Genomic DNA, 19,068 nt, shown 5'->3' on the forward strand with positions numbered 1-19,068 from the left:
ATGAAACCTCAGACACCAACCACTTGGCTGGCCAATATACTCCGGGGGAAACAACATATTGATGTAGGTATAATGAGACATGTAATATTGCTCTATCAAGATTATGCTTCTGTGGTTGACTTCCCACATCTTACAAAGATCTTTGCAAGAAACCACATTCAGAAACATCATATGGACATAGTTGAATGACTCAAGTCTTGGTTAATAAATAACTTTCTTTTAAATTGGCTTCTTGCTGATTTCATAGGCTTTCTATTTGGTTCTTTAGTCTTTCAAAAATTCCAAGGAAAAGCTCTGAGTCTCAAAATGCCTCTGAGCAAGAATAAGCTGATCTTACTACTTGGAATGCTTTGTTTGGAACAAGGCAAATCTGCAACTGTCTCTCTCCCCAAAGGTAAGTTCCAAACAAACTCTATAACTGCTTTATCTGAAGGAGTAACCTTTGCTGGCAATGGGCATCAAAACTCCATTCAATATGTCTTTGGGAAAACAGAAGCAGATGTATTTAGAGATCTATTTTTCATGTAATTATTTTGGCTTCTCTCCTGTAATTAGCATATAAACTGCATTAAACATTCATGGAATACAACTTGGACAAGTTGCATTGATCTGGAGAAAACTGGAATTATTCACTTATTTGGACCCATTACACAATCCCATCCTTTTTCATGGAGCAAATTCTGGAAATCAGCATATATTTGGAAGCATTTATAAACTTTTGGAAAATTATCTTACTGGAAAATATGAATTGTATTTACTGTAGTGTATTATGAATGGTCTTTTTTTCCTCAAGTAACATAAGGTGAGAACAGTTCTTGGCAGGCTTCTCCATAGTTAGAGTTGTGCCAGCCCCAAGAATCATCTTGTTTTCTGTCTTTGCTTCAATGAGTTCAGGAAATAGTAAATTTTTGTGTCTAATTTATTTATGGTTTCATTCAACTGAAACAGAAATTAAGCTTTTGATTCACTGTCTGGCCTGCTTTGGGGTCAGAATCAAAAGGCTCAGTGTTACATCCATCCTTTGCTGTTAATTAGCTGTGCATTTGATTCTTTATTTTCTCATCTGTAATGCAGGGGCAATGGTGCTTGATTCACAGGCATAGAATGGGGATTAAGTGAGAAATTATTTGAAAGAGCTTTGTATATTTTAACATATTAATCTAAATAGATTAAGAATATGTTCTCCAGAAAGCAAACAAAGATTTGTTCATCCACCCAATTTTCCTAAGTGTATGCTGTATGCTAGGAATTGTGGGAAACCTTGGAAATACAGAGATGAATAAAACATAGGTTTCTTTTTGCTCGTGTGGTAATAAGAGGCAAGAAAAACAACTCATTATCACAATACTACATGGCACAATCTATAAAAGCGGGGAGGAAAGAGTACTACACAGTACAGGAGAGACCCTTAACACAGCCTGAGGAAGTCAAGGAAGACTTCTCAGTTGAGGTGATGACTAAACTGAGGAATAAGGATTAGAGGGTCCAGTTACGTAAAGTGGTGATCATGAGGCAGGGCTTTCTAGGTCCACCTTGAAAACATGTAAAAAAAAGAATGATATGATGAAGGGACAGAAAGTATGCCATCCTTGATTACCAGGCAGTCCTAAGCATCTTTAATCCAGCTCATCTGCTAGTTGAGGAGTCAAAAAATCCATTGACATTAAATACGTAAGTGCAATTTTTTTTCAGGGATAAAGTCTTCTCACCAAAAAGGAAAGAGCTCTTTTTGCCATTACCTGGCAACCCTTCTAGCCTAATACCACTCTGGTATGTGAATCAGGGCATCGTCTTCTCTCTACTCTACTCTTCTTGACCAACCTGCCACTTTCCACTTTCACTGAGAGTGAAATCCATTATCTGACAGTGTGTCAGGTAGCATGGACCATGGTCTCAGACTTGATCTCCTGGGTGGAGCAGAGAAGTTGTACACACAATTATAATCCAAGGCAGAGTATGGCATCATATCCATCACCAATTAACTGAGCAGCTTCTATGCAACACAAACTATTCTAGATATTTTGAATTTAGATATTTTTAAGATAAGTTACCATCTTTGAGAAACCCACAGTCTAGTTGGGTTGAAAGACATAGAAACGACCATAATGGCTGTGATAAATGTCATAAAAGTAGAGTGCTGTGAGGAGCCCACAAGGGGCCAGATTGCTCAGAATCAAGGGCACTATGTTCTGGCTAACCTGGTGGAGATCTACCTCTGAGGCCCTTAATCTTCATATTAGAAAAGTATGACATACCTGTTATATGTGACAAAAGCTGAACAATCCTATGAACACAACAAATCCCATGATTAACATAAAAGCATTTTGTAATCTTTCTACATGCTCTGTGTCCTACAGTTTTTCCTTGCTCAGAAAAGTTTCCTGTATCTCTCAATTCTAGGGGCTATCTAATCACTGAATTTTTGTCTTCTCTCTTTCCCAGCTCCCACTTGTGGGCAGAGTTTGGTGAAGAAACAGCCTTGGAAATACCTTAACATTTTCAGTCGCATTGTTGGGGGAGGCCAAGTAGAAAAGGGTTCCTACCCCTGGCAGGTAAGTCTCAGGGAACATTCTCTGGTGGGTAGACTATGAGCTTTCTTAGGAATGGATGTCCCTGAAACATGTTACTGTTTAGTATACTCCATTCTGCCTAACTCATCACCAGAGATCTCATAAGTGTGTGCCAGGATCCAGGTCCCTCATGATGTCCATCCATCGAGTTCCGGAAAATCTACATTCAGAATAGTTACATGCACTATTGGTTTGCCCCCAAAATTGGAAATGCCCACCCAAACTTTCAGCCCCTCAAACAAAATCCCACTTTAATAAGCTAAAAAAAACCTACTTCAATTTATAATTAAAAAGCCAATTCTTTCATTCAGCAAATTATCTCATTATAGTTAAAGATGACAAGGAAAGTCAAAGGTGTCACATCTATAGGTCTGCTTTCTGTTTGGAGGTTTATACCTATACCATAGGACCTTTTAGGGAATAGTCAAGAATACTGCCTCCTTAGAAGCTGATGTCCTAATAATTCTCTCTCAGTCTAATATCCATGGCTTCCCATGCCATCAAAATGCCTTTGTGCTTCTGTCTCTAGCCTATGGTGTTTACATTTATTGACTTTGAAATTCTCCCAACTTTCTTTACCCCGAGAGCCATGTTGTATTCTTGCCTCTTAGTTTTGTAAGTAATAGTTCCTTACTTTTACTTTGTTTAAGTCAATCACATCTTTTGGTCAGTGGATGTTTAGTAATGGTTGGTTGATTTGAGTTTGTGTTCACTATGTTGACTGCATGGCTGAATCAGTGTCATTTGATTGACTGATGGATTAATTACTTGGCTGAAGAGTTAATTGATCAGTTGCTAATTTGGTTGATTGGTTGACTAATCAACTCCAAAGTTCATATTCAAGTCATAGTCGGTGGTTTTATTTACTTTTACTTACTTTTTCTTTGTATTAATTTTTTAAATTGTTCCTTGAACAACTTTTGGTCAAAATGTGACAATCCTAATAAATGGCTTCTTTTCAAATTCTGACAATGGAATTAAAAGTATTTACTTGTACCCTGGAAGCCGTTTTAGAGTCAAATATGAACAGGATAACCAAGGATAGAAAGTAATTGGTAGGGGTAGAGTAAAACAATAGGCTTGAAGTCGTGGTAGAGGCCAAATAGCTAAGAGCGTGAGAAAATTGTAGGTACTGATATTTCTCTAAGAGGCTTGGAGAAATTGGAGCATGTGTTGGAAGATTTCCTTAGCCTTCACCTGTTTTTCTCCCAAAACGATTTATCTGGACTCTGCTGTATCTCATACTTCTCTTTCTTTTTTTCATTCACGGACTTTGTTCATATTGTTAGAGTAATAGTCTGGGTCAACAATATTATGAAAATAAATAAATACCAACAATTTTTACTACCAACTTTACTAAACGCTGATAGCCAACCATCTCAAATTAACTACTTCTCCCGACCAAGGTTGGGAATGTTCTGGTTCCAACATTGCTCTTCTTTCTGAGCTGTCATGGGATAGGTTTTATTCCTTCACACTCCACAATTTCTAGTATTTGTGAGTAAGATATCGGTCTATTTTTCAGGATAAGTTCGGTCTCCAGGTTTGGGCGGGAGGGCATTAACTTGCTCACTTAGGCTCTTTGCAATTCAGGTGTCTCTGAAACGAAGGCAGAAGCACATCTGTGGTGGGACCATCATCTCTGCACAGTGGGTGATTACGGCTGCTCACTGTGTTGCCAACAGGTAGGGAAGGCCTAGCTCATGATTACCCTCACTCTCCCTTAGAATCAGCAGCAATAACTCTATTAAAACCTGGAAATGTGTAATGTACGCTTTAACACAAAAATATATAACACAAACAGGGCTCAGTAACATTGTCAGAGGATACTGAATAAAGTAGAAAACATACTTTCTTTGCAGAAGTAGAATATTTTGTTTACTTAAATATGACTGGAAGTAATTAAAGAATAACATCTAAATGAAAACAAGTATCACAAAGATGTATTTGTGAAAATTCTCAAATTTCAGGGAAAAAAAAGAATCTGGTTCATTATATATCTTAAAAAATTGACAAAAGAACTGAATTCTACTCCTGAAACCAATACTGCTCTGTATGTTAGCTAACTAGAATTTAAATAAAAATTTGAAGAAAAAAATGATAAAAAATTATTTTAAAAATGATTTAAAAAACAGAGGGAAGCCAATAAGGATCCCATCTCTGCTTTCCAACTGGTCCTGCCCCTTCCGAGTTTCAATCTAACAACTTCCCTACTTTATCTAATTTCCTGTGTACTCTAATAAATGTTCTATTGTTATTAATGCTCTGGATAGTCACCAGGCTGCAATCAAGATCACGTCCCATATTTACCCTCTTTCATTTCAAGTCTGCAAACATCCCATGGATATTTACTTGGTGTTAGACACTTTGGTAGATACCAAAGATACAGAGATAAGTAATGTGGTTCCTGCTTTCCCAGAGTTGATGTTCTAAAGAAGAGTCAATGGATCATTTCACTGTAGCATGGCAAGTAATTAGGCAAAGAAATGCTATGTATTAGGTACCAAACATAGCCAAGATTCAGGGAGATATACCAAGAGAAAATGATGCCCTTTCCAATTCTGTATAAAAGAAGTTTATACAGAACTTCATTTAGGAATGAAATGTCCCCACATGCAGAAGAATGAAACTGGACCACTCTCTTTCACCATACACAAAGATAAACTCAAAATGGATGAGAGATCTAAATGTGAGACAAGAGTCCATCAAAATCCTAGAGGAGAACACAGGCAACACCCTTTTTGAACTCGGCCACAGTAACTTCTTGCAAGATACATCCACAAAGGCAAAAGAAACAAAAGCAAAAATGAACTATTGGGACTTCATCAAGATAAGAAGCTTTTGCACAGCAAAGGATACAGTCAAAAAAACTAAAAGACAACCTACAGAATGGGAGAGGATATTTGCAAACGACATATCAGATAAAGGGCTAGTTTCCAAAATCTATAAAGAACTTATTAAACTCAACACCAAAGAAACAAACAATCCAATCATGAAATGGGCAAAAGACATGAAGAGAAATCTCACAGAGGAAGACATGGACATGGCCAACATGCACATGAGAAAATGCTCTGCATCACTTGCCATCAGGGAAATACAAATCAAAACCACAATGAGATACCACCTCACACCAGTGAGAATGGGGAAAATTAACAAGGCAGGAAACAACAAATGTTGGAGAGGATGCGGAGAAAAGGGAACCCTCTTACACTGTTGGTGGGAATGTGAACTGGTGCAGCCACTCTGGAAAACTGTGTGGAGGTTCCTCAAAGAGTTAAAAATAGACCTGCCCTACGACCCAGCAATTGCACTGTTGGGGATTTACCCCAAAGATTCAGATGCAACGAAACGTCGGGACACCTGCACCCCGATGTTTCTATCAGCAATGGCCACAATAGCCAAACTGTGGAAGGAGCCTCGGTGTCCATCGAAAGATGAATGGATAAAGAAGATGTGGTTTATGTATACAATGGAATATTACTCAGCGATTAGAAACGACAAATACCCACCATTTGCTTCAACGTGGATGGAACTGGAGGGTATTATGCTGAGTGAAATAAGTCAATCGGAGAAGGACAAGCAGTGTATGTTCTCATTCATTTGGGGAATATAAATAATAGTGAAAGGGAATATAAAGGAAGGGAGAAGAAATGTTGGGAAATATCAGGAAGGGAGACAGAACATAAAGACTCCTAACTCGGGGAAACGAACTAGGGGTGGTGGAAGGGGGGAGGAGGGCGGGTGTTGGAGGGGAATGGGTGACGGGCACTGAGGTGGACACTTGACGGGATGAGCACTGGGTGTTTTTCTGTATGTTGGTAAAATGAACACCAATAAAAATTAATTAAAAAAAATAAATAAATAAAATATTAAAAAAAAAAAAAAAAAAAAGGAATGAAATGTCCCCAAAAATGGTAAGCCCAAAGTTCTTAATCCACCTCAATGCACCCTACCAAGTTCCTTTCAGATAATTTTGCTACAGGATGAAGAGAAATAGAATGGTCTTTCCCATCTTACACCATGTAAATTACAAACATAAAGGAGGTAAGGAGAAGATCCCCACCTCCCATGGTTTTAATCAGTCTCAAGCCTTGTGTGTGCATGCTCTCAGAGATATCAGAATTATGATGCTATTATGTCTTTCATAATATACATTAAGCATTAGATCTCTGATACGAAAGCAGCATACTCGGGGGAATCACAGATCATTCTCAAAGAATCACAGATACTGCAGCCAGGCCAACCAACTTGGGTAGCTGAACAAAGTCCACTATGGCTTCAGACCCCCGAATTACAACACATATGCATTTTTAGACGTGTTATGAATAGCACTGCAAAGTATTCAATTTATCATATTATTGGTTCCATCTGAAGCCATTCTTTATTAGTCCCCCACTTAAATTGGGAACCTTTGCATTTTTACTAGTAGTGATGAAATCATTCTCACTTTCTCTGTTCAGCATCCTCACAACCACATTATCCATACATGTCATTTTAAAGAGGCCAGATTGTCAACCGTTGTTAAGTGTCCTCAGAGGCTAAATGAAATTCACTCATTTTACTGCTTCAATCTTCATAGAAATATTGCAATAACTTTCAATGTTACTGCTGGAGAACATGACTTGAGCCATGTAGAGCAAGAGGAGCAAACCCTCACCATTGAAACTATCATCATACACCCCTATTTCTCCATCAAGAAGCCAATGGACTATGACATTGCTCTTTTGAAGATGGATGGTGCCTTCCATTTTGGTAAACATTTGATAAACTCACTGCAAATCATCTAACCCATGTTCCCTATAACTTCTGCTCCATAGCACATTCCCTAAATGTATGTTATGTAGCATATGTCGAACAGTTCCGGGTCCTGCATTTTAAGACAAAGATTTGGGGTGAAGGGTCCCTCACATGAAACTCTTTTTGCTTGTGCCTGCAGATATAGGATTATGTGGAGACAGGAGAGAGTCTTTCTTGGTCTGATAAGTGACCCCTGGAGGTGCAAGGCACAGATATCACAACTCTCATGAGTTCTTTTGGGAACCACCTAATTAGTGAGTGGCTTAGGGTGTCCTTTCCTCCATGGATGAGACAAGCCCTGCCTTGTTCTTTTCTTTAGGCCAGTTTGTGGGGCCCATGTGTCTTCCAGAGCCAAAGGAACGATTTGAGGCTGGATTTATTTGTACAACTGCAGGCTGGGGCCGCTCCGCTGAAGGTAAGAACTTCTATGCCACTTCTCTTAATCAGATGTCAGAACTCTCTAGTGGGTAGTCAGAAAATACAGTTTTTAATCTATTTTTTTAAAAAAACAATTGTGTAAACATTTTAAAAGAGAATATCCATTGCACTTAGAAATTCAGGTTTTTCCAAAAGATGCAAACCTGAATGGGGCATTTTCAACTTAGGAAGGGTGAGAGTGCCTTGCTGGGGCTCTCATCTCTGTGTTTTCTAGATGGCGTTCTCTCGAAAGTCTTGCAGGAAGTGAACCTGCCCATTTTGAACCAAGAGGAATGTATGGCAGTTCTACTAACCCTAAAGAAACCTGTTAGTGGGCGGACCTTTCTCTGCACAGGCTTCCCAGATGGAGGGGGAGATGCATGTCAGGTAGGTGGGAGTGGCTGAGTTGAAATGTCCCAGGTAGAGCTTCCCTCAGCTTTGCCATCAGTGAGGGGTAAGACTGGACCCTGGAAAGAAGGGACAGGAATGATAAGGGAAGTCAAGTCAAAATAAAGGCACAGTTTATAAATCTGGGTTTTTAAAAATTTTTTTTATTGGAGTTCAATTTGCCAACATATAGTATAAACCTGTTTTTACCAGGGAGTATAGATTCAGAGGAGGTCTTTTATTTTTTCCAAAATAGCAGATAACAGAGATAATGCCAACAGTGAGCTTAGGATTTTCTACCCCTGAAGGATGAGGATGGCTAGCTTTTTCCTATTTAGAGGTTACCAATTTGTGGATAATGAGAACTTTACTTTTCTTCCATTCCTCCTACTGACCAAGATCTGAGATCAATTTTACAAGTAGGCCAGACTTCTCTGAGTCTGCAGGATGAGAGAGGGGAGTAGGAACAAAGTCTGATGTTTGACGAAACAAACATCCCCTAGGATGGGGAAGAAAGAAGTGGAATTGATAGTCTCTAGTGATATATGAGGTTTTAATGTGAACTGTGCTTGGATTTTCTCCTGGGTCCCCGAGTCACACTTATTACAAGTGAAGAAATGTCATTGATCCTCATCTAGCATCTTTGTAGGGGGAAAGAGTGAGCACAAACCGGACAATGATGATAAGAGAGGCTCTTTCCTCCTACAGGGAGATTCAGGAGGCTCCCTCATGTGCCGGAATAAGAAGGGGGCTTGGACTCTGGCTGGTGTGACTTCTTGGGGTTTGGGCTGTGGCCGAGGCTGGAGAAACAACATGCGGAAAGAAGACCAAGGATCCCCTGGGATCTTCACAGATCTTAGAAAAGTACTTCCTTGGATCCACAAACACATCCAAATTGGTAATAATGCCAGCTCATAAGGTAAAGAAGCTAGGGCCAGAGAGAGTGTCAGTTGTCTAGGCAAGTCAGGGCCACTGAGCAGACAGGCTCTGCTTCTGTTTTTAGGATAGCACACAAGAATTGTGACACTTAGGAAATTTAAAACAAGAGTAAAATTTGGTGCACAGTGCAGCAGACAAATATTCAAAGAAACATGAAGCCATCCATCCTAGGTTTTGTAAAATCTGCCTTTAGTTGAAACTATCAGTTAGTGATATATTCTCATCACTAACTTCTCAACTGTCCTACAAAGATATAGCAAGCTATTGTGGTTATGAACCAGTGGAGATTTTGCATCCCAGAGGACAAGGTCTGGAGATATTTTTGGTTGTCACAGTGGGGGCAGGGGGTGCCACTGGCATCTAGTGGGTAGTATATATGGCTGTTGCTGAGGACAGTGCATAGGACAGCACCCACGACAGAGAATGATCCAGCCCAAAGTGTGAGTGATGCTGTAGCTGAGCAGGCCTGGCACAGATCTGGGTGTGTCATTAAGTCTGAAAAGGTGAAATGGTCAGGGTCTGTATACACCCTTCTACTAGACTGACCAGTGGGTTAATTGAAACTTCGTTTCTGACCCCAAAGCCAACTTAATTGTTTTCTAACTAGTAGCTTCCAACTTTAATAGGGCTTCTAGTCTGTCCCAAAGGGGTTAATTCAAATTCACTCAGTAAGTACTTGGGTTTGTTTTCAAGTGTATGGTACAGTGGCAGGTATCCAAGCCCTCGGCTCCAGTTGTACCTACACCGGCAACTCTTTTGTGGTTGTGGGTCACTTATTCCCATATCCAGGCTCCTTTCTCATGAACAATGACAGAAGTAGACCAGATAACCTCTGCTCTGTGTAACCTCCAAGCTAATCATGGCCTGTTTCTTAATTAGCCCACTTAATAAGGAGAGTGAAATTTCATCAAAACACCAAGGCCGCTTTCTTGCTTTGTCAATTTATCCCATCTGTTCTTTCCACAGATTAGATTTTCATTAGTTGCATGTGGACTTAAAAATGCCTGCACTTTGGAGCCAGGGAAATACTAACTTCTTGAAATGTTGTTCAGGATACCACAGTCCCTGAATATCATCTTTCTTTTTTTTCTCAGGGAAGCGGAGAAAGAGCTCCAGAGGTGGGTATTGCTCACAGCCTTCCATGAAGAGCAGGAAGTAATATCTAGTATTTCTGAGTATAGGTTCCCTTTATAATCAAAAGTCTTAGCAAGAGCTTTCTCTGCTCTCTAGGTATAAAGCTACCCACACTTGAGGCAACCACAACCATTCCCTGCCAGTCAGGGCAGTTTATCACCCAGAAGGAGCCCTAGAATTGCTCTCATTTCACTTCTTGAGAACTCCACCTCAACTCAACAAACATTTACTAAATCTTAGCTTTGGATCAGAGACTCAGGTGCAAGGAGATGAGGTGGTGCAGATGTGGTCAATAAGCTACACACCTTATCCTGAAAGTGTCTTCACGTATACGGAGGTCTCTCCCCCAGGGTTATAGGGCAAGTCTGCAATGAATCTACTCTGCAACTTTGGGAAGCCTCCTTCCTACCTCTGGACCTCAGTTTCCTCATCCATAAAGAAAAGAGTCTGGACCAGTTGGTCTTTAAGGCACCTTTAGCTCAAATCTTTATTGGTTCCATGAGTCTGTTGAACCATCTACAAAGAACAATGGGGAAAATATATTCTGAGAGCTAGAGAAGTGGCTGGGTGAAAAAGCCAGAAGGGGCTTTGGAGCACAGACACCTTTTAAGATGAATCACAAAAACCTCCACAAAGAACCAGTAGGATGCTGTCAGGTGGAAACAGGATACAGGTAAAGAAAATTATTGCAGCTCAAGGAATCATCTTTGTCAAAAGACAATACCAAAGGATGGATCTACAAATATAGAGGGTAAAAGGGACCAGTGTGTGGGGCTAAAGTGGAGTGTGATGGGGTTTGATGTGGAAGATGGGGTTTGGTGAGGAAGACTAGAAAATAAATTGAGACCAAATGGTACGAACTTTGGATGCCTGTCAAAAAAGTTTGGATTTACTGAGTGATTAGAAGTTGATGAATTAGATAAATAGATTAGAGCAATACTCTAGTGGTGGGACAAGAACATCATGTAGGGGATAGGTTGGAAGGGACTTAGGAAATCACACATTAGTTCCAGAGACCCAGGACAATAGCCAAAGAATGAAAGGGTGGAAGTAGAAACAAGAGGAATTGGGACCTGCTAGTACTTTGGATGAAGGGTGGTGAGGGACAGGGAGGAACAAAGGATGGTACCAAAGTTCTAAGCATAAGACACGAAACAAAGGGCACATAAAAGTAATCTAATCAGGGAACACCTGAGTAGTGCGGATGGTTGAGTATCTGACTCTTGGTTTCAGCTCAGGTCATGATCTCAGCCCACATTGGGCTCCGTGCTTGGCATGGAACCTGCTTGAGTTTCTCATTCCCTCTCCCTTGCCCTCCCGCTTGTTTTCTCTTTCTCTGTCTCTCTCTCTCTCTCTCATAAATAAATAAATAAATAAATAAATAAATCGATCTCTTTTTTTTTTAAGGTAATCTAATCTGAAGTGGATGCAGTTTTGCAGAACATTTGTAGCATGTTAAGGGGATATCTAGGAGATGGTTGAAAAGCCAGGTCTGAAGCTCAGGAGTGTAAAATAATAGCTGAAACCCAGAGAATGAAAGAGACTGGTCAGAGAGCTTGTGTAGAGAGAGATGAAAGCTAGGGATAAAGCCTGGGAAATACGTGTATGTATAGAATTGAGTTATGATGCCAGAGAAAGAATAGTGGCGAAGAAATCATTGAATCTCAGGGTTAAGCAGACTCTAAAAAGAACAAAAAGAATAAAGCATCACAGAAGCCACAGCAGGGAAAGATTTCACAGGCGAGGAAGCATGCATAATGAAGAACCAGGTGGGCCTAGTGTCTGTACAGGTTCCGGAAGGAGGGCTGTGGTGGCTGGCCACCAGGGTCACCTTGACTCTCATGGCTCTCTCTCCCAGCCCCATGCCCTGAGCAGGACCATGTGCTCTGCAAGTCTGAGGGGGAGCTGCACTTTCCAGAAAGCCCCTACCTGTATTATGAGAGCAAGCAGTGAGTAGCCCCCTGCCACTCCTCCCGTCACCTCCAGCTGACTGTGCCCGTTAACTGTACTGTGACAGCCACTTTCTGCCTAGAAATGGTACCTTCTTAATGTATCTGCCTGCAGACGGTGTGTCTGGACCCTGCTGGCACCAGAGAAAATGCATGTGCTGCTCAGTGTTTCTCACTTGGATGCAGAGTCCTGTCACCACAGTCACCTCTCGATATATTCCTTAGAAGACAGACTTATTGGTGAGCAGATTTTCATGGTGTCAGATGGACGGTTGTGGTGCCAGGGCCTCAGGGGGCCGGCCTGCGGTATGCCTGGCACTGAGGCATCTGTAAACACCATACTTCCCGTCTCCCTGTTTGAGACTCAGGATTGACAGTGGAAAGGAAAGGCATCTGAGCCATTTCGTTTTGCTGTGCCTGTTTTCCATGGAACCAGGCTTCCGAGGTTCATTTGCCAGGCCTGGTAAAATACAGACATAGCACAGGGCCTCTCAGGCAGAATGTTGCTTTTCTGGGCATGAAAATGAGCTTGACTGCATCATCCAGCTAAAAAATAAAGTACCGGGGCGCCTGGGTGGCTCAGCGGTTGAGCGTCTGCTTTCAGCTCAGGGCGTCATCCCGGGGTCCTGGGATGGAGCCCTGCACCGGGGAGCCTGCTTCTCCCTCTGCCTGTGTCTCTGCCTCTCTGTCTCTCATGAATTAAAAACAGAACAAAATAAAAAAAAAAAAAAAAAAAAGAAGAAAGTACCAATGGATAACCATGAGTAGGAGGCAAAGGTTCCTTATGCAAGAGATGCAGGAGCATTTCGGTGGTTAACAGGAGCTAGTTTTGCCCCCCAGGAGATAAGTGGCAATGTCTCAGAAGCATTTTTGGTTGCCTTGACTAGAGGGAGTATTACTGGCATCTAGAGCAGAGGCCAGGGATGCTGTTAAACATCCCATAATGCACAGGACAGCCTGAACACCAAGAATGTTCCAGTTTAAAAATGTCATGAGTACCAAAGTTGAGAAACCCTGCCTTAGACCACCCTGTACATCACAAGTCCAGTTCTCCCTAAGTCTCTTAATGGGTGCTGTTCTCTAGACCCTGAACAAGGACTCTTCTTCCTTCTGTTGCAGGGAAATTCTGTGGGAAAAGCCTCGCTTCGTCGGTTCTTATCGCCTCCAGCTCAATACGGCTGAATTTCATCTCTGATGCCACCGATTATGCAGCTGGGTTTAATCTCACCTATAAAGCTCTAAAGCCAAACTACCTTCCTGGTAAAACCACTTACCTTGATCACACACTATGCAGGCCATCTAGAGAAGTCTGAGGCCCTGTAGGAATTAGGTGAGAAGCAGGGAGCTCCCCCGCCATCCCTAGGGCCTGCTTAGCTCCACAGTAGTGGGGAGCACAGGGCCCTCCGTGTGCAGTCCTGCTAACCTGTGTTCATGGCACCCCTAAGTGAGTTGAGAGGGATGAGCAGGTCCCGGAAAATCAGCACACAGACATCTTCCTTCGTGTGGACCCTGCCTGAAGAGTCAGCTGCTGCCTCATTTGCGGGAGACTGGGGGGGGGGGGGGGGGGGGGGCAAGAGGATTCCTCTTGGCTTGAGTGATGCCACTGTTGGGACTGCTCCCCTTGTGTTTCAGATTCAGGCTGCAGTTCCTTTACTGTCCTTTTTGAAGAAGGCTTCATACAGAGTCTTCACTACCCTGAAGACTATAGTGACATGGCCAACTGTAACTGGGTTTTTCAAGCCCCCAAACACTACCTAATTAAGGTACTGACTCTGGTTGCCCTTAACCTTGCTCGGGTATCTCCACAGAAATCACAAGGGCAGAAGTTTTTTTTGTGTTTTGTTTTTTTGGGGGGTGGGGGGTGGAGATCTGTATGTGTGTGTTTGAATCACATTTATTCACTTCTGTATCCCTGGTCCCTGGCATTCAAGGCTCTTGATAGATATGCATTAACAGACCAGCCTATTTTCCCCATAACTACCCCCATTTACCACTAGATGGCAATTGTGTGCTTTACTTTCTGTTGAAAGGCACCCTTAGTCTGTACCAGGTAACTGGTTTAATCAGTTGCTAGTCCCTTCTAGGAACAAGCATTTCTTCCTTATTAAACTGCGAACCAAAGGCTTTGTAAGTAATGGCTAACAAAAGTCAATGCCAATAAGACTCCAAACATCAAGCTGTCCACACAGAGGGAACAGAGCAAGCACAAAGGTGCTGGTGCAGAACAGGTTAAGGGACCAGCTGGTGTCAGAGAGTCCTAGGTGTAGGGGGAAGAGGTCGTAGAAGGTGAGGCTGAGGTCAAAGTGCAGAGACTTTTCAATGTCAGGATGCAGAGTATTCAGCATTTGATCAGTAGCGTTTGTAGCCACTTGTTTGTTCATTAAGCACGAGTGGGCCCTCTGCAGAGAGGCCCCCAGGTCATTAAAGGTAGGACCCCAGTCAGAATGAGGTTGGAAGTAGGCATTTATTTAGAAGTTTTTCTCTTAAAATAATAGTTGAAAGTGAGGGAGTGGGGCACCTGGGGGCGCAGTGGTTGAGGGTCTGCCTTGGGCTCAGATTGTGATCCTGGAGTCCTGGGATGGAGTCCTGCATCAGGCTCCCCACAGGGAGCCTGCTTCTCCCTCTTCTTCTGCCTTTGTCTCTGCCTCTCTCTGTGTCTCTCATGAATAAATTTTAAAAATCTTTAAAAAAAGGGAGAGTATATGAAGGAGAGAAAAAGTAGAAAATAAAGGGGGAAGAATACGGATGGACAAGACCTCCAGGTTCTCATGTATTTAAGAGGCAAAAAGAAGCCTGAGACTCAGCAGTTAGGATCATCCAGAGAATGAAGCCTTTAACTTAAAACACAAAACAAGCAAGCAAACAAAGAGGTGTGGCCCACAGTTTGGATTTACCACAGAAAGTGAGTTTAAAGGGGGGAGGACTGAGCATTTGCTGTCAGGTCTTCAGCTCATCCCCCAGAAAAACGGTTAAATAATTGGATTGACAATTGAACAATAGAGAGAGCAGGTGGGAGTGGAAGCACCCAAAACAGCCAGCCTCACATTCCGAGCAGGAGCAAGATCACACAGGTTTTACTGATGAGTGGAAGAAGACACAGAGGAAAGAAGTGTAGATCTCCTCTTTCTAAAAGCTTCTGGAACCCAAATAGTCAAAATAGAAATTTCAGGAAGAAGCAGAATTAAGGGAAGATTTGTTGTTAATGGTGGAGGATAAAAGTTGAGGTATGAGTGGATTTCTGGAAGGAGGAAGAAGAAAAATGTTGAAATCTGAACGTGCCAGAGCTAGAAGAAATTCAAAAACACCTATTCATGTGTACTGAGTGCCTGTGCACCAGTGAAATGATGCTTTCACCCCCTGCAGTGACAGCATCATTGTGCGAGGCCCAGCCAAGAGGAATTGGGAAATTAGCATTACAAATCACAACTATGGGCATATCATTAGACTCCAGAAAGCATCACAGGAAGGGTTTAGAAATGTTTGAATGAATCCTGTTTCAACACTGTCCTCTCTGCGCCTACAGTCACCACTAGTGACCATTTACCTCTACTTTGTCCCATCCACGCAGTCCTCTGTGTCTCTCGCCCAGGATTCAGGCTCCATTGAATCCCCATCATCTGTGTGTTGAAAATCTAAATTCCTACCTCATCAGCGGAATCTCCCACTGCTCCTCCCTTCAGAGTCAATTGAAGGCCGGTGCTAGCAAATCGCTCAGATGGTTCTTGGCTGTTTATTCGCTCTTCCTAGGAGGGCACCAGGGAGCTCAAGTATTTGCACGTTCCCCAACCCTTGTGTTTGGTAGCTGAGATATCTGGAGTTGAGGAGTCTGTGGCATAGCATCTTTTCCTAAGTAATTTAACCCATTCATGAATGCCCCATTCACATCCCAGGGCAAGACGAACAATCCCAATTTCTCCGCTTACACAAAATCAGTCATTCGTTGATGTAACATGGAGTCTTGTCAGCTCTCCTTTCAGATCCTGGAAGTAGAGGAAAGTGGGGACTGCACTTCCGACTATGTGACTGTGCACAGGGATGTGGAAGGGCAGGAGGAAGTAGGTGTGTGCCCCTTGGAGCTGTGGCTCCCTGGGTTTGCATTTGGACCCAGTCCTTTCGGGTGATTCCTTCTTGGGAATAAAAAGGGATTGGGCTCCAGCCTCCTTCATTTCCCTGTGCCCCCTTCCCTTTGACCCTCAGTGCTCACGACCACTCCCCCTTCTCCCTGGTCAGGGACAGGAAGAGTGGGAGGGAGGCCCAAAGAGCCACCTGGGCAGAAGGTGTGGAGGTGTCCCCCCCCCCTCCCCAGTGATCAGTGCCAGTGAAATAAGCCCTGTGGCTCAAACCAGTTCCCTCCGTGGCTTTCCCAGTGGGAGTGTTTGAGAGATAAACAGAATTGAATCGCTGCTGGAGCTAATCCCTATTAAAAAGAAGCAAACTGCCCTTCTATTTTGAAAATGAATTGGGACACCCATCAAAAAAGTTTATTTCTCAACAATTACCTAAAGGACAACTTTTTTTCTATCCAATGCCACGTGTATTTGCTGGGCTCTTGACCGGTCCGTCTTGCCTGGGCTGGGCTCTAACCAGCTCGGTTTTGCGGCTTTGTTGCCCCTGCCCCTGTGCTGAGCTCCTCTGGTGTCATGCTCATCAGCTTCCAGTCGGATGAAAATGTCACCTTCAGAGGCTTTCAGGCTACAGTGTCTTTCATCCCTGAAACAGGTAAGAAGACAGAGGCATCAACTTCTTGGGTCCCAATTCCCATCCTCGCCATGTGGTACTAAATGGCAGCCTTTAGAGCCCAGCATGGACACAGGTGGTTCTCAGTAGTTGCAGCAGCTCTGGTCTATGACTCACTCAACCACCGCTCACAGGGGAAGTACAGGCTTAGGTCCCTGGGAGCCTCTGGTTTTACGGGTGTTTCTGTTTAAAGTCACCTTCTTCAATATAACTTGTGCATCCATTCACACTGAACTCACAGCCACACCACGGTGGCTTGGCCTGAAGAAAGCTTATCTATCAGTAGTTTTTCCGAAAGGCACATCACAGCCTCCTCGCACTCATGAACACTAGATGGCACTTCAGTACTACGTTACCTTCAGGGCCATTTCAAACGCAAAATCATCAACAAAAAAGCACAAAAATGCAAAAGACCCACAGCACACAACACACCATGGAAAGGACACTTGTTTATAGTATAAGAGTAAAACAAAAAGCAGAGCGTCACCTCGTTGGACTTCACCTAGGAACATGTGCATCAGATGACTCAAGTGTTTCACTGCTCTGCATATGGCTTTGAATGATCATGGATACACCGTTAGTTCTGAGTTACAAATAAATGTTAGGGAATAGGTGAATTTGCAAATGTGGAATCCATGAAAAATGAGGATCGATGCCATGTCTGAATCATGGCCTATCCTTATTAGAGGTGTGATCTAAGAGTCATCTGAGATTCACTTTCTTCACCTTACCGTGGGAGAATAATAGATGCCTCATAAAATTATAGTGAGGAGGGGACGCCTGGGTGGCTCAGCAGTTGAGCATCTCCCTTTGGCTCAGGGTGTGATCCTGGATTCCCAGGCTCGAGTCCCACATCGGGTTCCTTGCATGGAGCCTGCTTCTCCTCCCTCTGCCTGTGTCTCTGCCTCTCTGTGTCTCTTATAATAAATAAACAAAATATTTAAAAAAAATTATAGTGAGGAGTAAATCAAATCAGGTACGCTTGGCCAGGAGCAAGTGTGTGACACACACAGATGCCTGGAAATGTGAAATGTCTTCACCAACCCCAAGTCCCTAGGCACATGAACAACACAACTCCCCTCCAAGTCCTCACATCCCTGAGCATTCTGCCCAAATCCCACAAAGCCAGGTGTCAGCTTCTCAAGCTGTTCATTCTCGTTAGACAAGCAAGCAGCTGTATACGGCATACTTGGATTATAGTTAAAATATGCCACTTTTCAGTTAAAATGCCCACAGTCCAGCTAACTGAGATGCCCCAGAATTCTAACAACAGTAATTTTCTGGTAGCCCCAAACACTGGCCTTGTGTGTGTGATCTGAGCCATTGTATATGCTTACACTCAGATTTAAACATCTCCAGATCAGAGGATGAGTCGATGGTTTTGGAGACATGGAATGTACTACCTGAAGACCACAATGCTTCCGGTAAGCTGTTTTGGGGAATGTGACCAAGAGACCCACAGAGTATATATCAGCCAGGGTTCCACCAGAGAATCCCAAAAAGATATGTTGGAGTTCTAACCTCCAGTACTCTAGAATGTGACCTTATTTGGAGCTAAAGTCTTGACTGAGGTAATCAAGTTAAAATGGAGTCATCAGTGTGGGCCCTTAACCTAACAGGACTGGTGTCCTTGTAAAAGGGGAAATTTGGATGTGGAGAGAGCCACCCACACAGGGAGGAGGTCAAGTGAACATGAATGAAGGTGGAGACTGGGTGATGCATCATCTACAAGCCAAGGAACACCAGTGATCACCAGCAAACACTGGAAGCTGGGCGACAGGCACCATTAGCACCCTCAGAAGGAACCAACCCTGCTAACACCTTGATCTCCAACCTACAGCCCCCGGAACTATGACACAATAAATTTCTGTTCTTCTGAGCCATCTGGTTTGTGATATTTTGTTACAGCAAGCCTTGCAAGTTAATACACTGGCTGACATGATTGTGGGGGGGTGACCAAGCAATTAAATCCATTGGGCAGGCAATCAGAAAGAGATCACGGGACCCTGGAATTCCATAGGCATGGGAGGAAGGTTATTTTCCCCAGGGCAGAATTTCTTCTCTTTTTTTGGGGAAGCTTCAGCTCTGTTCTTAAGGGCTTTCCAACTAAGTCAGGCCCACCCAGATTATTCAGGATG

At 42.9% G+C, this 19,068-nt stretch overlaps 1 protein-coding gene across 1 annotated transcript; it reads left to right on the plus strand.

The window, feature by feature from the left end:
* Window positions 1-306: 306 nt before the first annotated feature.
* OVCH2 (ovochymase 2) lies at window positions 307-18,377 on the plus strand. The gene is made up of 15 exons (XM_026008153.2): window positions 307-394; window positions 2,443-2,552; window positions 4,164-4,255; window positions 7,150-7,322; window positions 7,687-7,782; window positions 8,020-8,171; window positions 8,880-9,069; window positions 10,205-10,228; window positions 12,103-12,193; window positions 12,309-12,433; window positions 13,313-13,453; window positions 13,826-13,956; window positions 16,159-16,252; window positions 16,781-16,912; window positions 18,274-18,377. Exons 1-15 carry the CDS (start codon window positions 307-309, stop codon window positions 18,375-18,377), a joined length of 1,743 nt encoding a protein of 580 aa, XP_025863938.2.
* Window positions 18,378-19,068: the final 691 nt, after the last annotated feature.

Source organism: Vulpes vulpes, chromosome 11 (genome assembly GCF_048418805.1).
Source record: "Vulpes vulpes isolate BD-2025 chromosome 11, VulVul3, whole genome shotgun sequence".
Classification (NCBI taxonomy): domain Eukaryota; kingdom Metazoa; phylum Chordata; class Mammalia; order Carnivora; family Canidae; genus Vulpes; species Vulpes vulpes.

Coding starts and splice junctions, on each gene's coding strand:
- OVCH2 (XM_026008153.2), top strand. CDS start 307: ATGCCTCTGAGCAAGAATAAGCTGATCTTACTACTTGGAATGCTTTGT. Junction 2,553..4,163: donor AGGGTTCCTACCCCTGGCAG/GTAAGTCTCAGG, acceptor TTTGCAATTCAG/GTGTCTCTGAAACGAAGGCA. Junction 13,957..16,158: donor CCAAACACTACCTAATTAAG/GTACTGACTCTG, acceptor GAGTCTTGTCAG/CTCTCCTTTCAGATCCTGGA.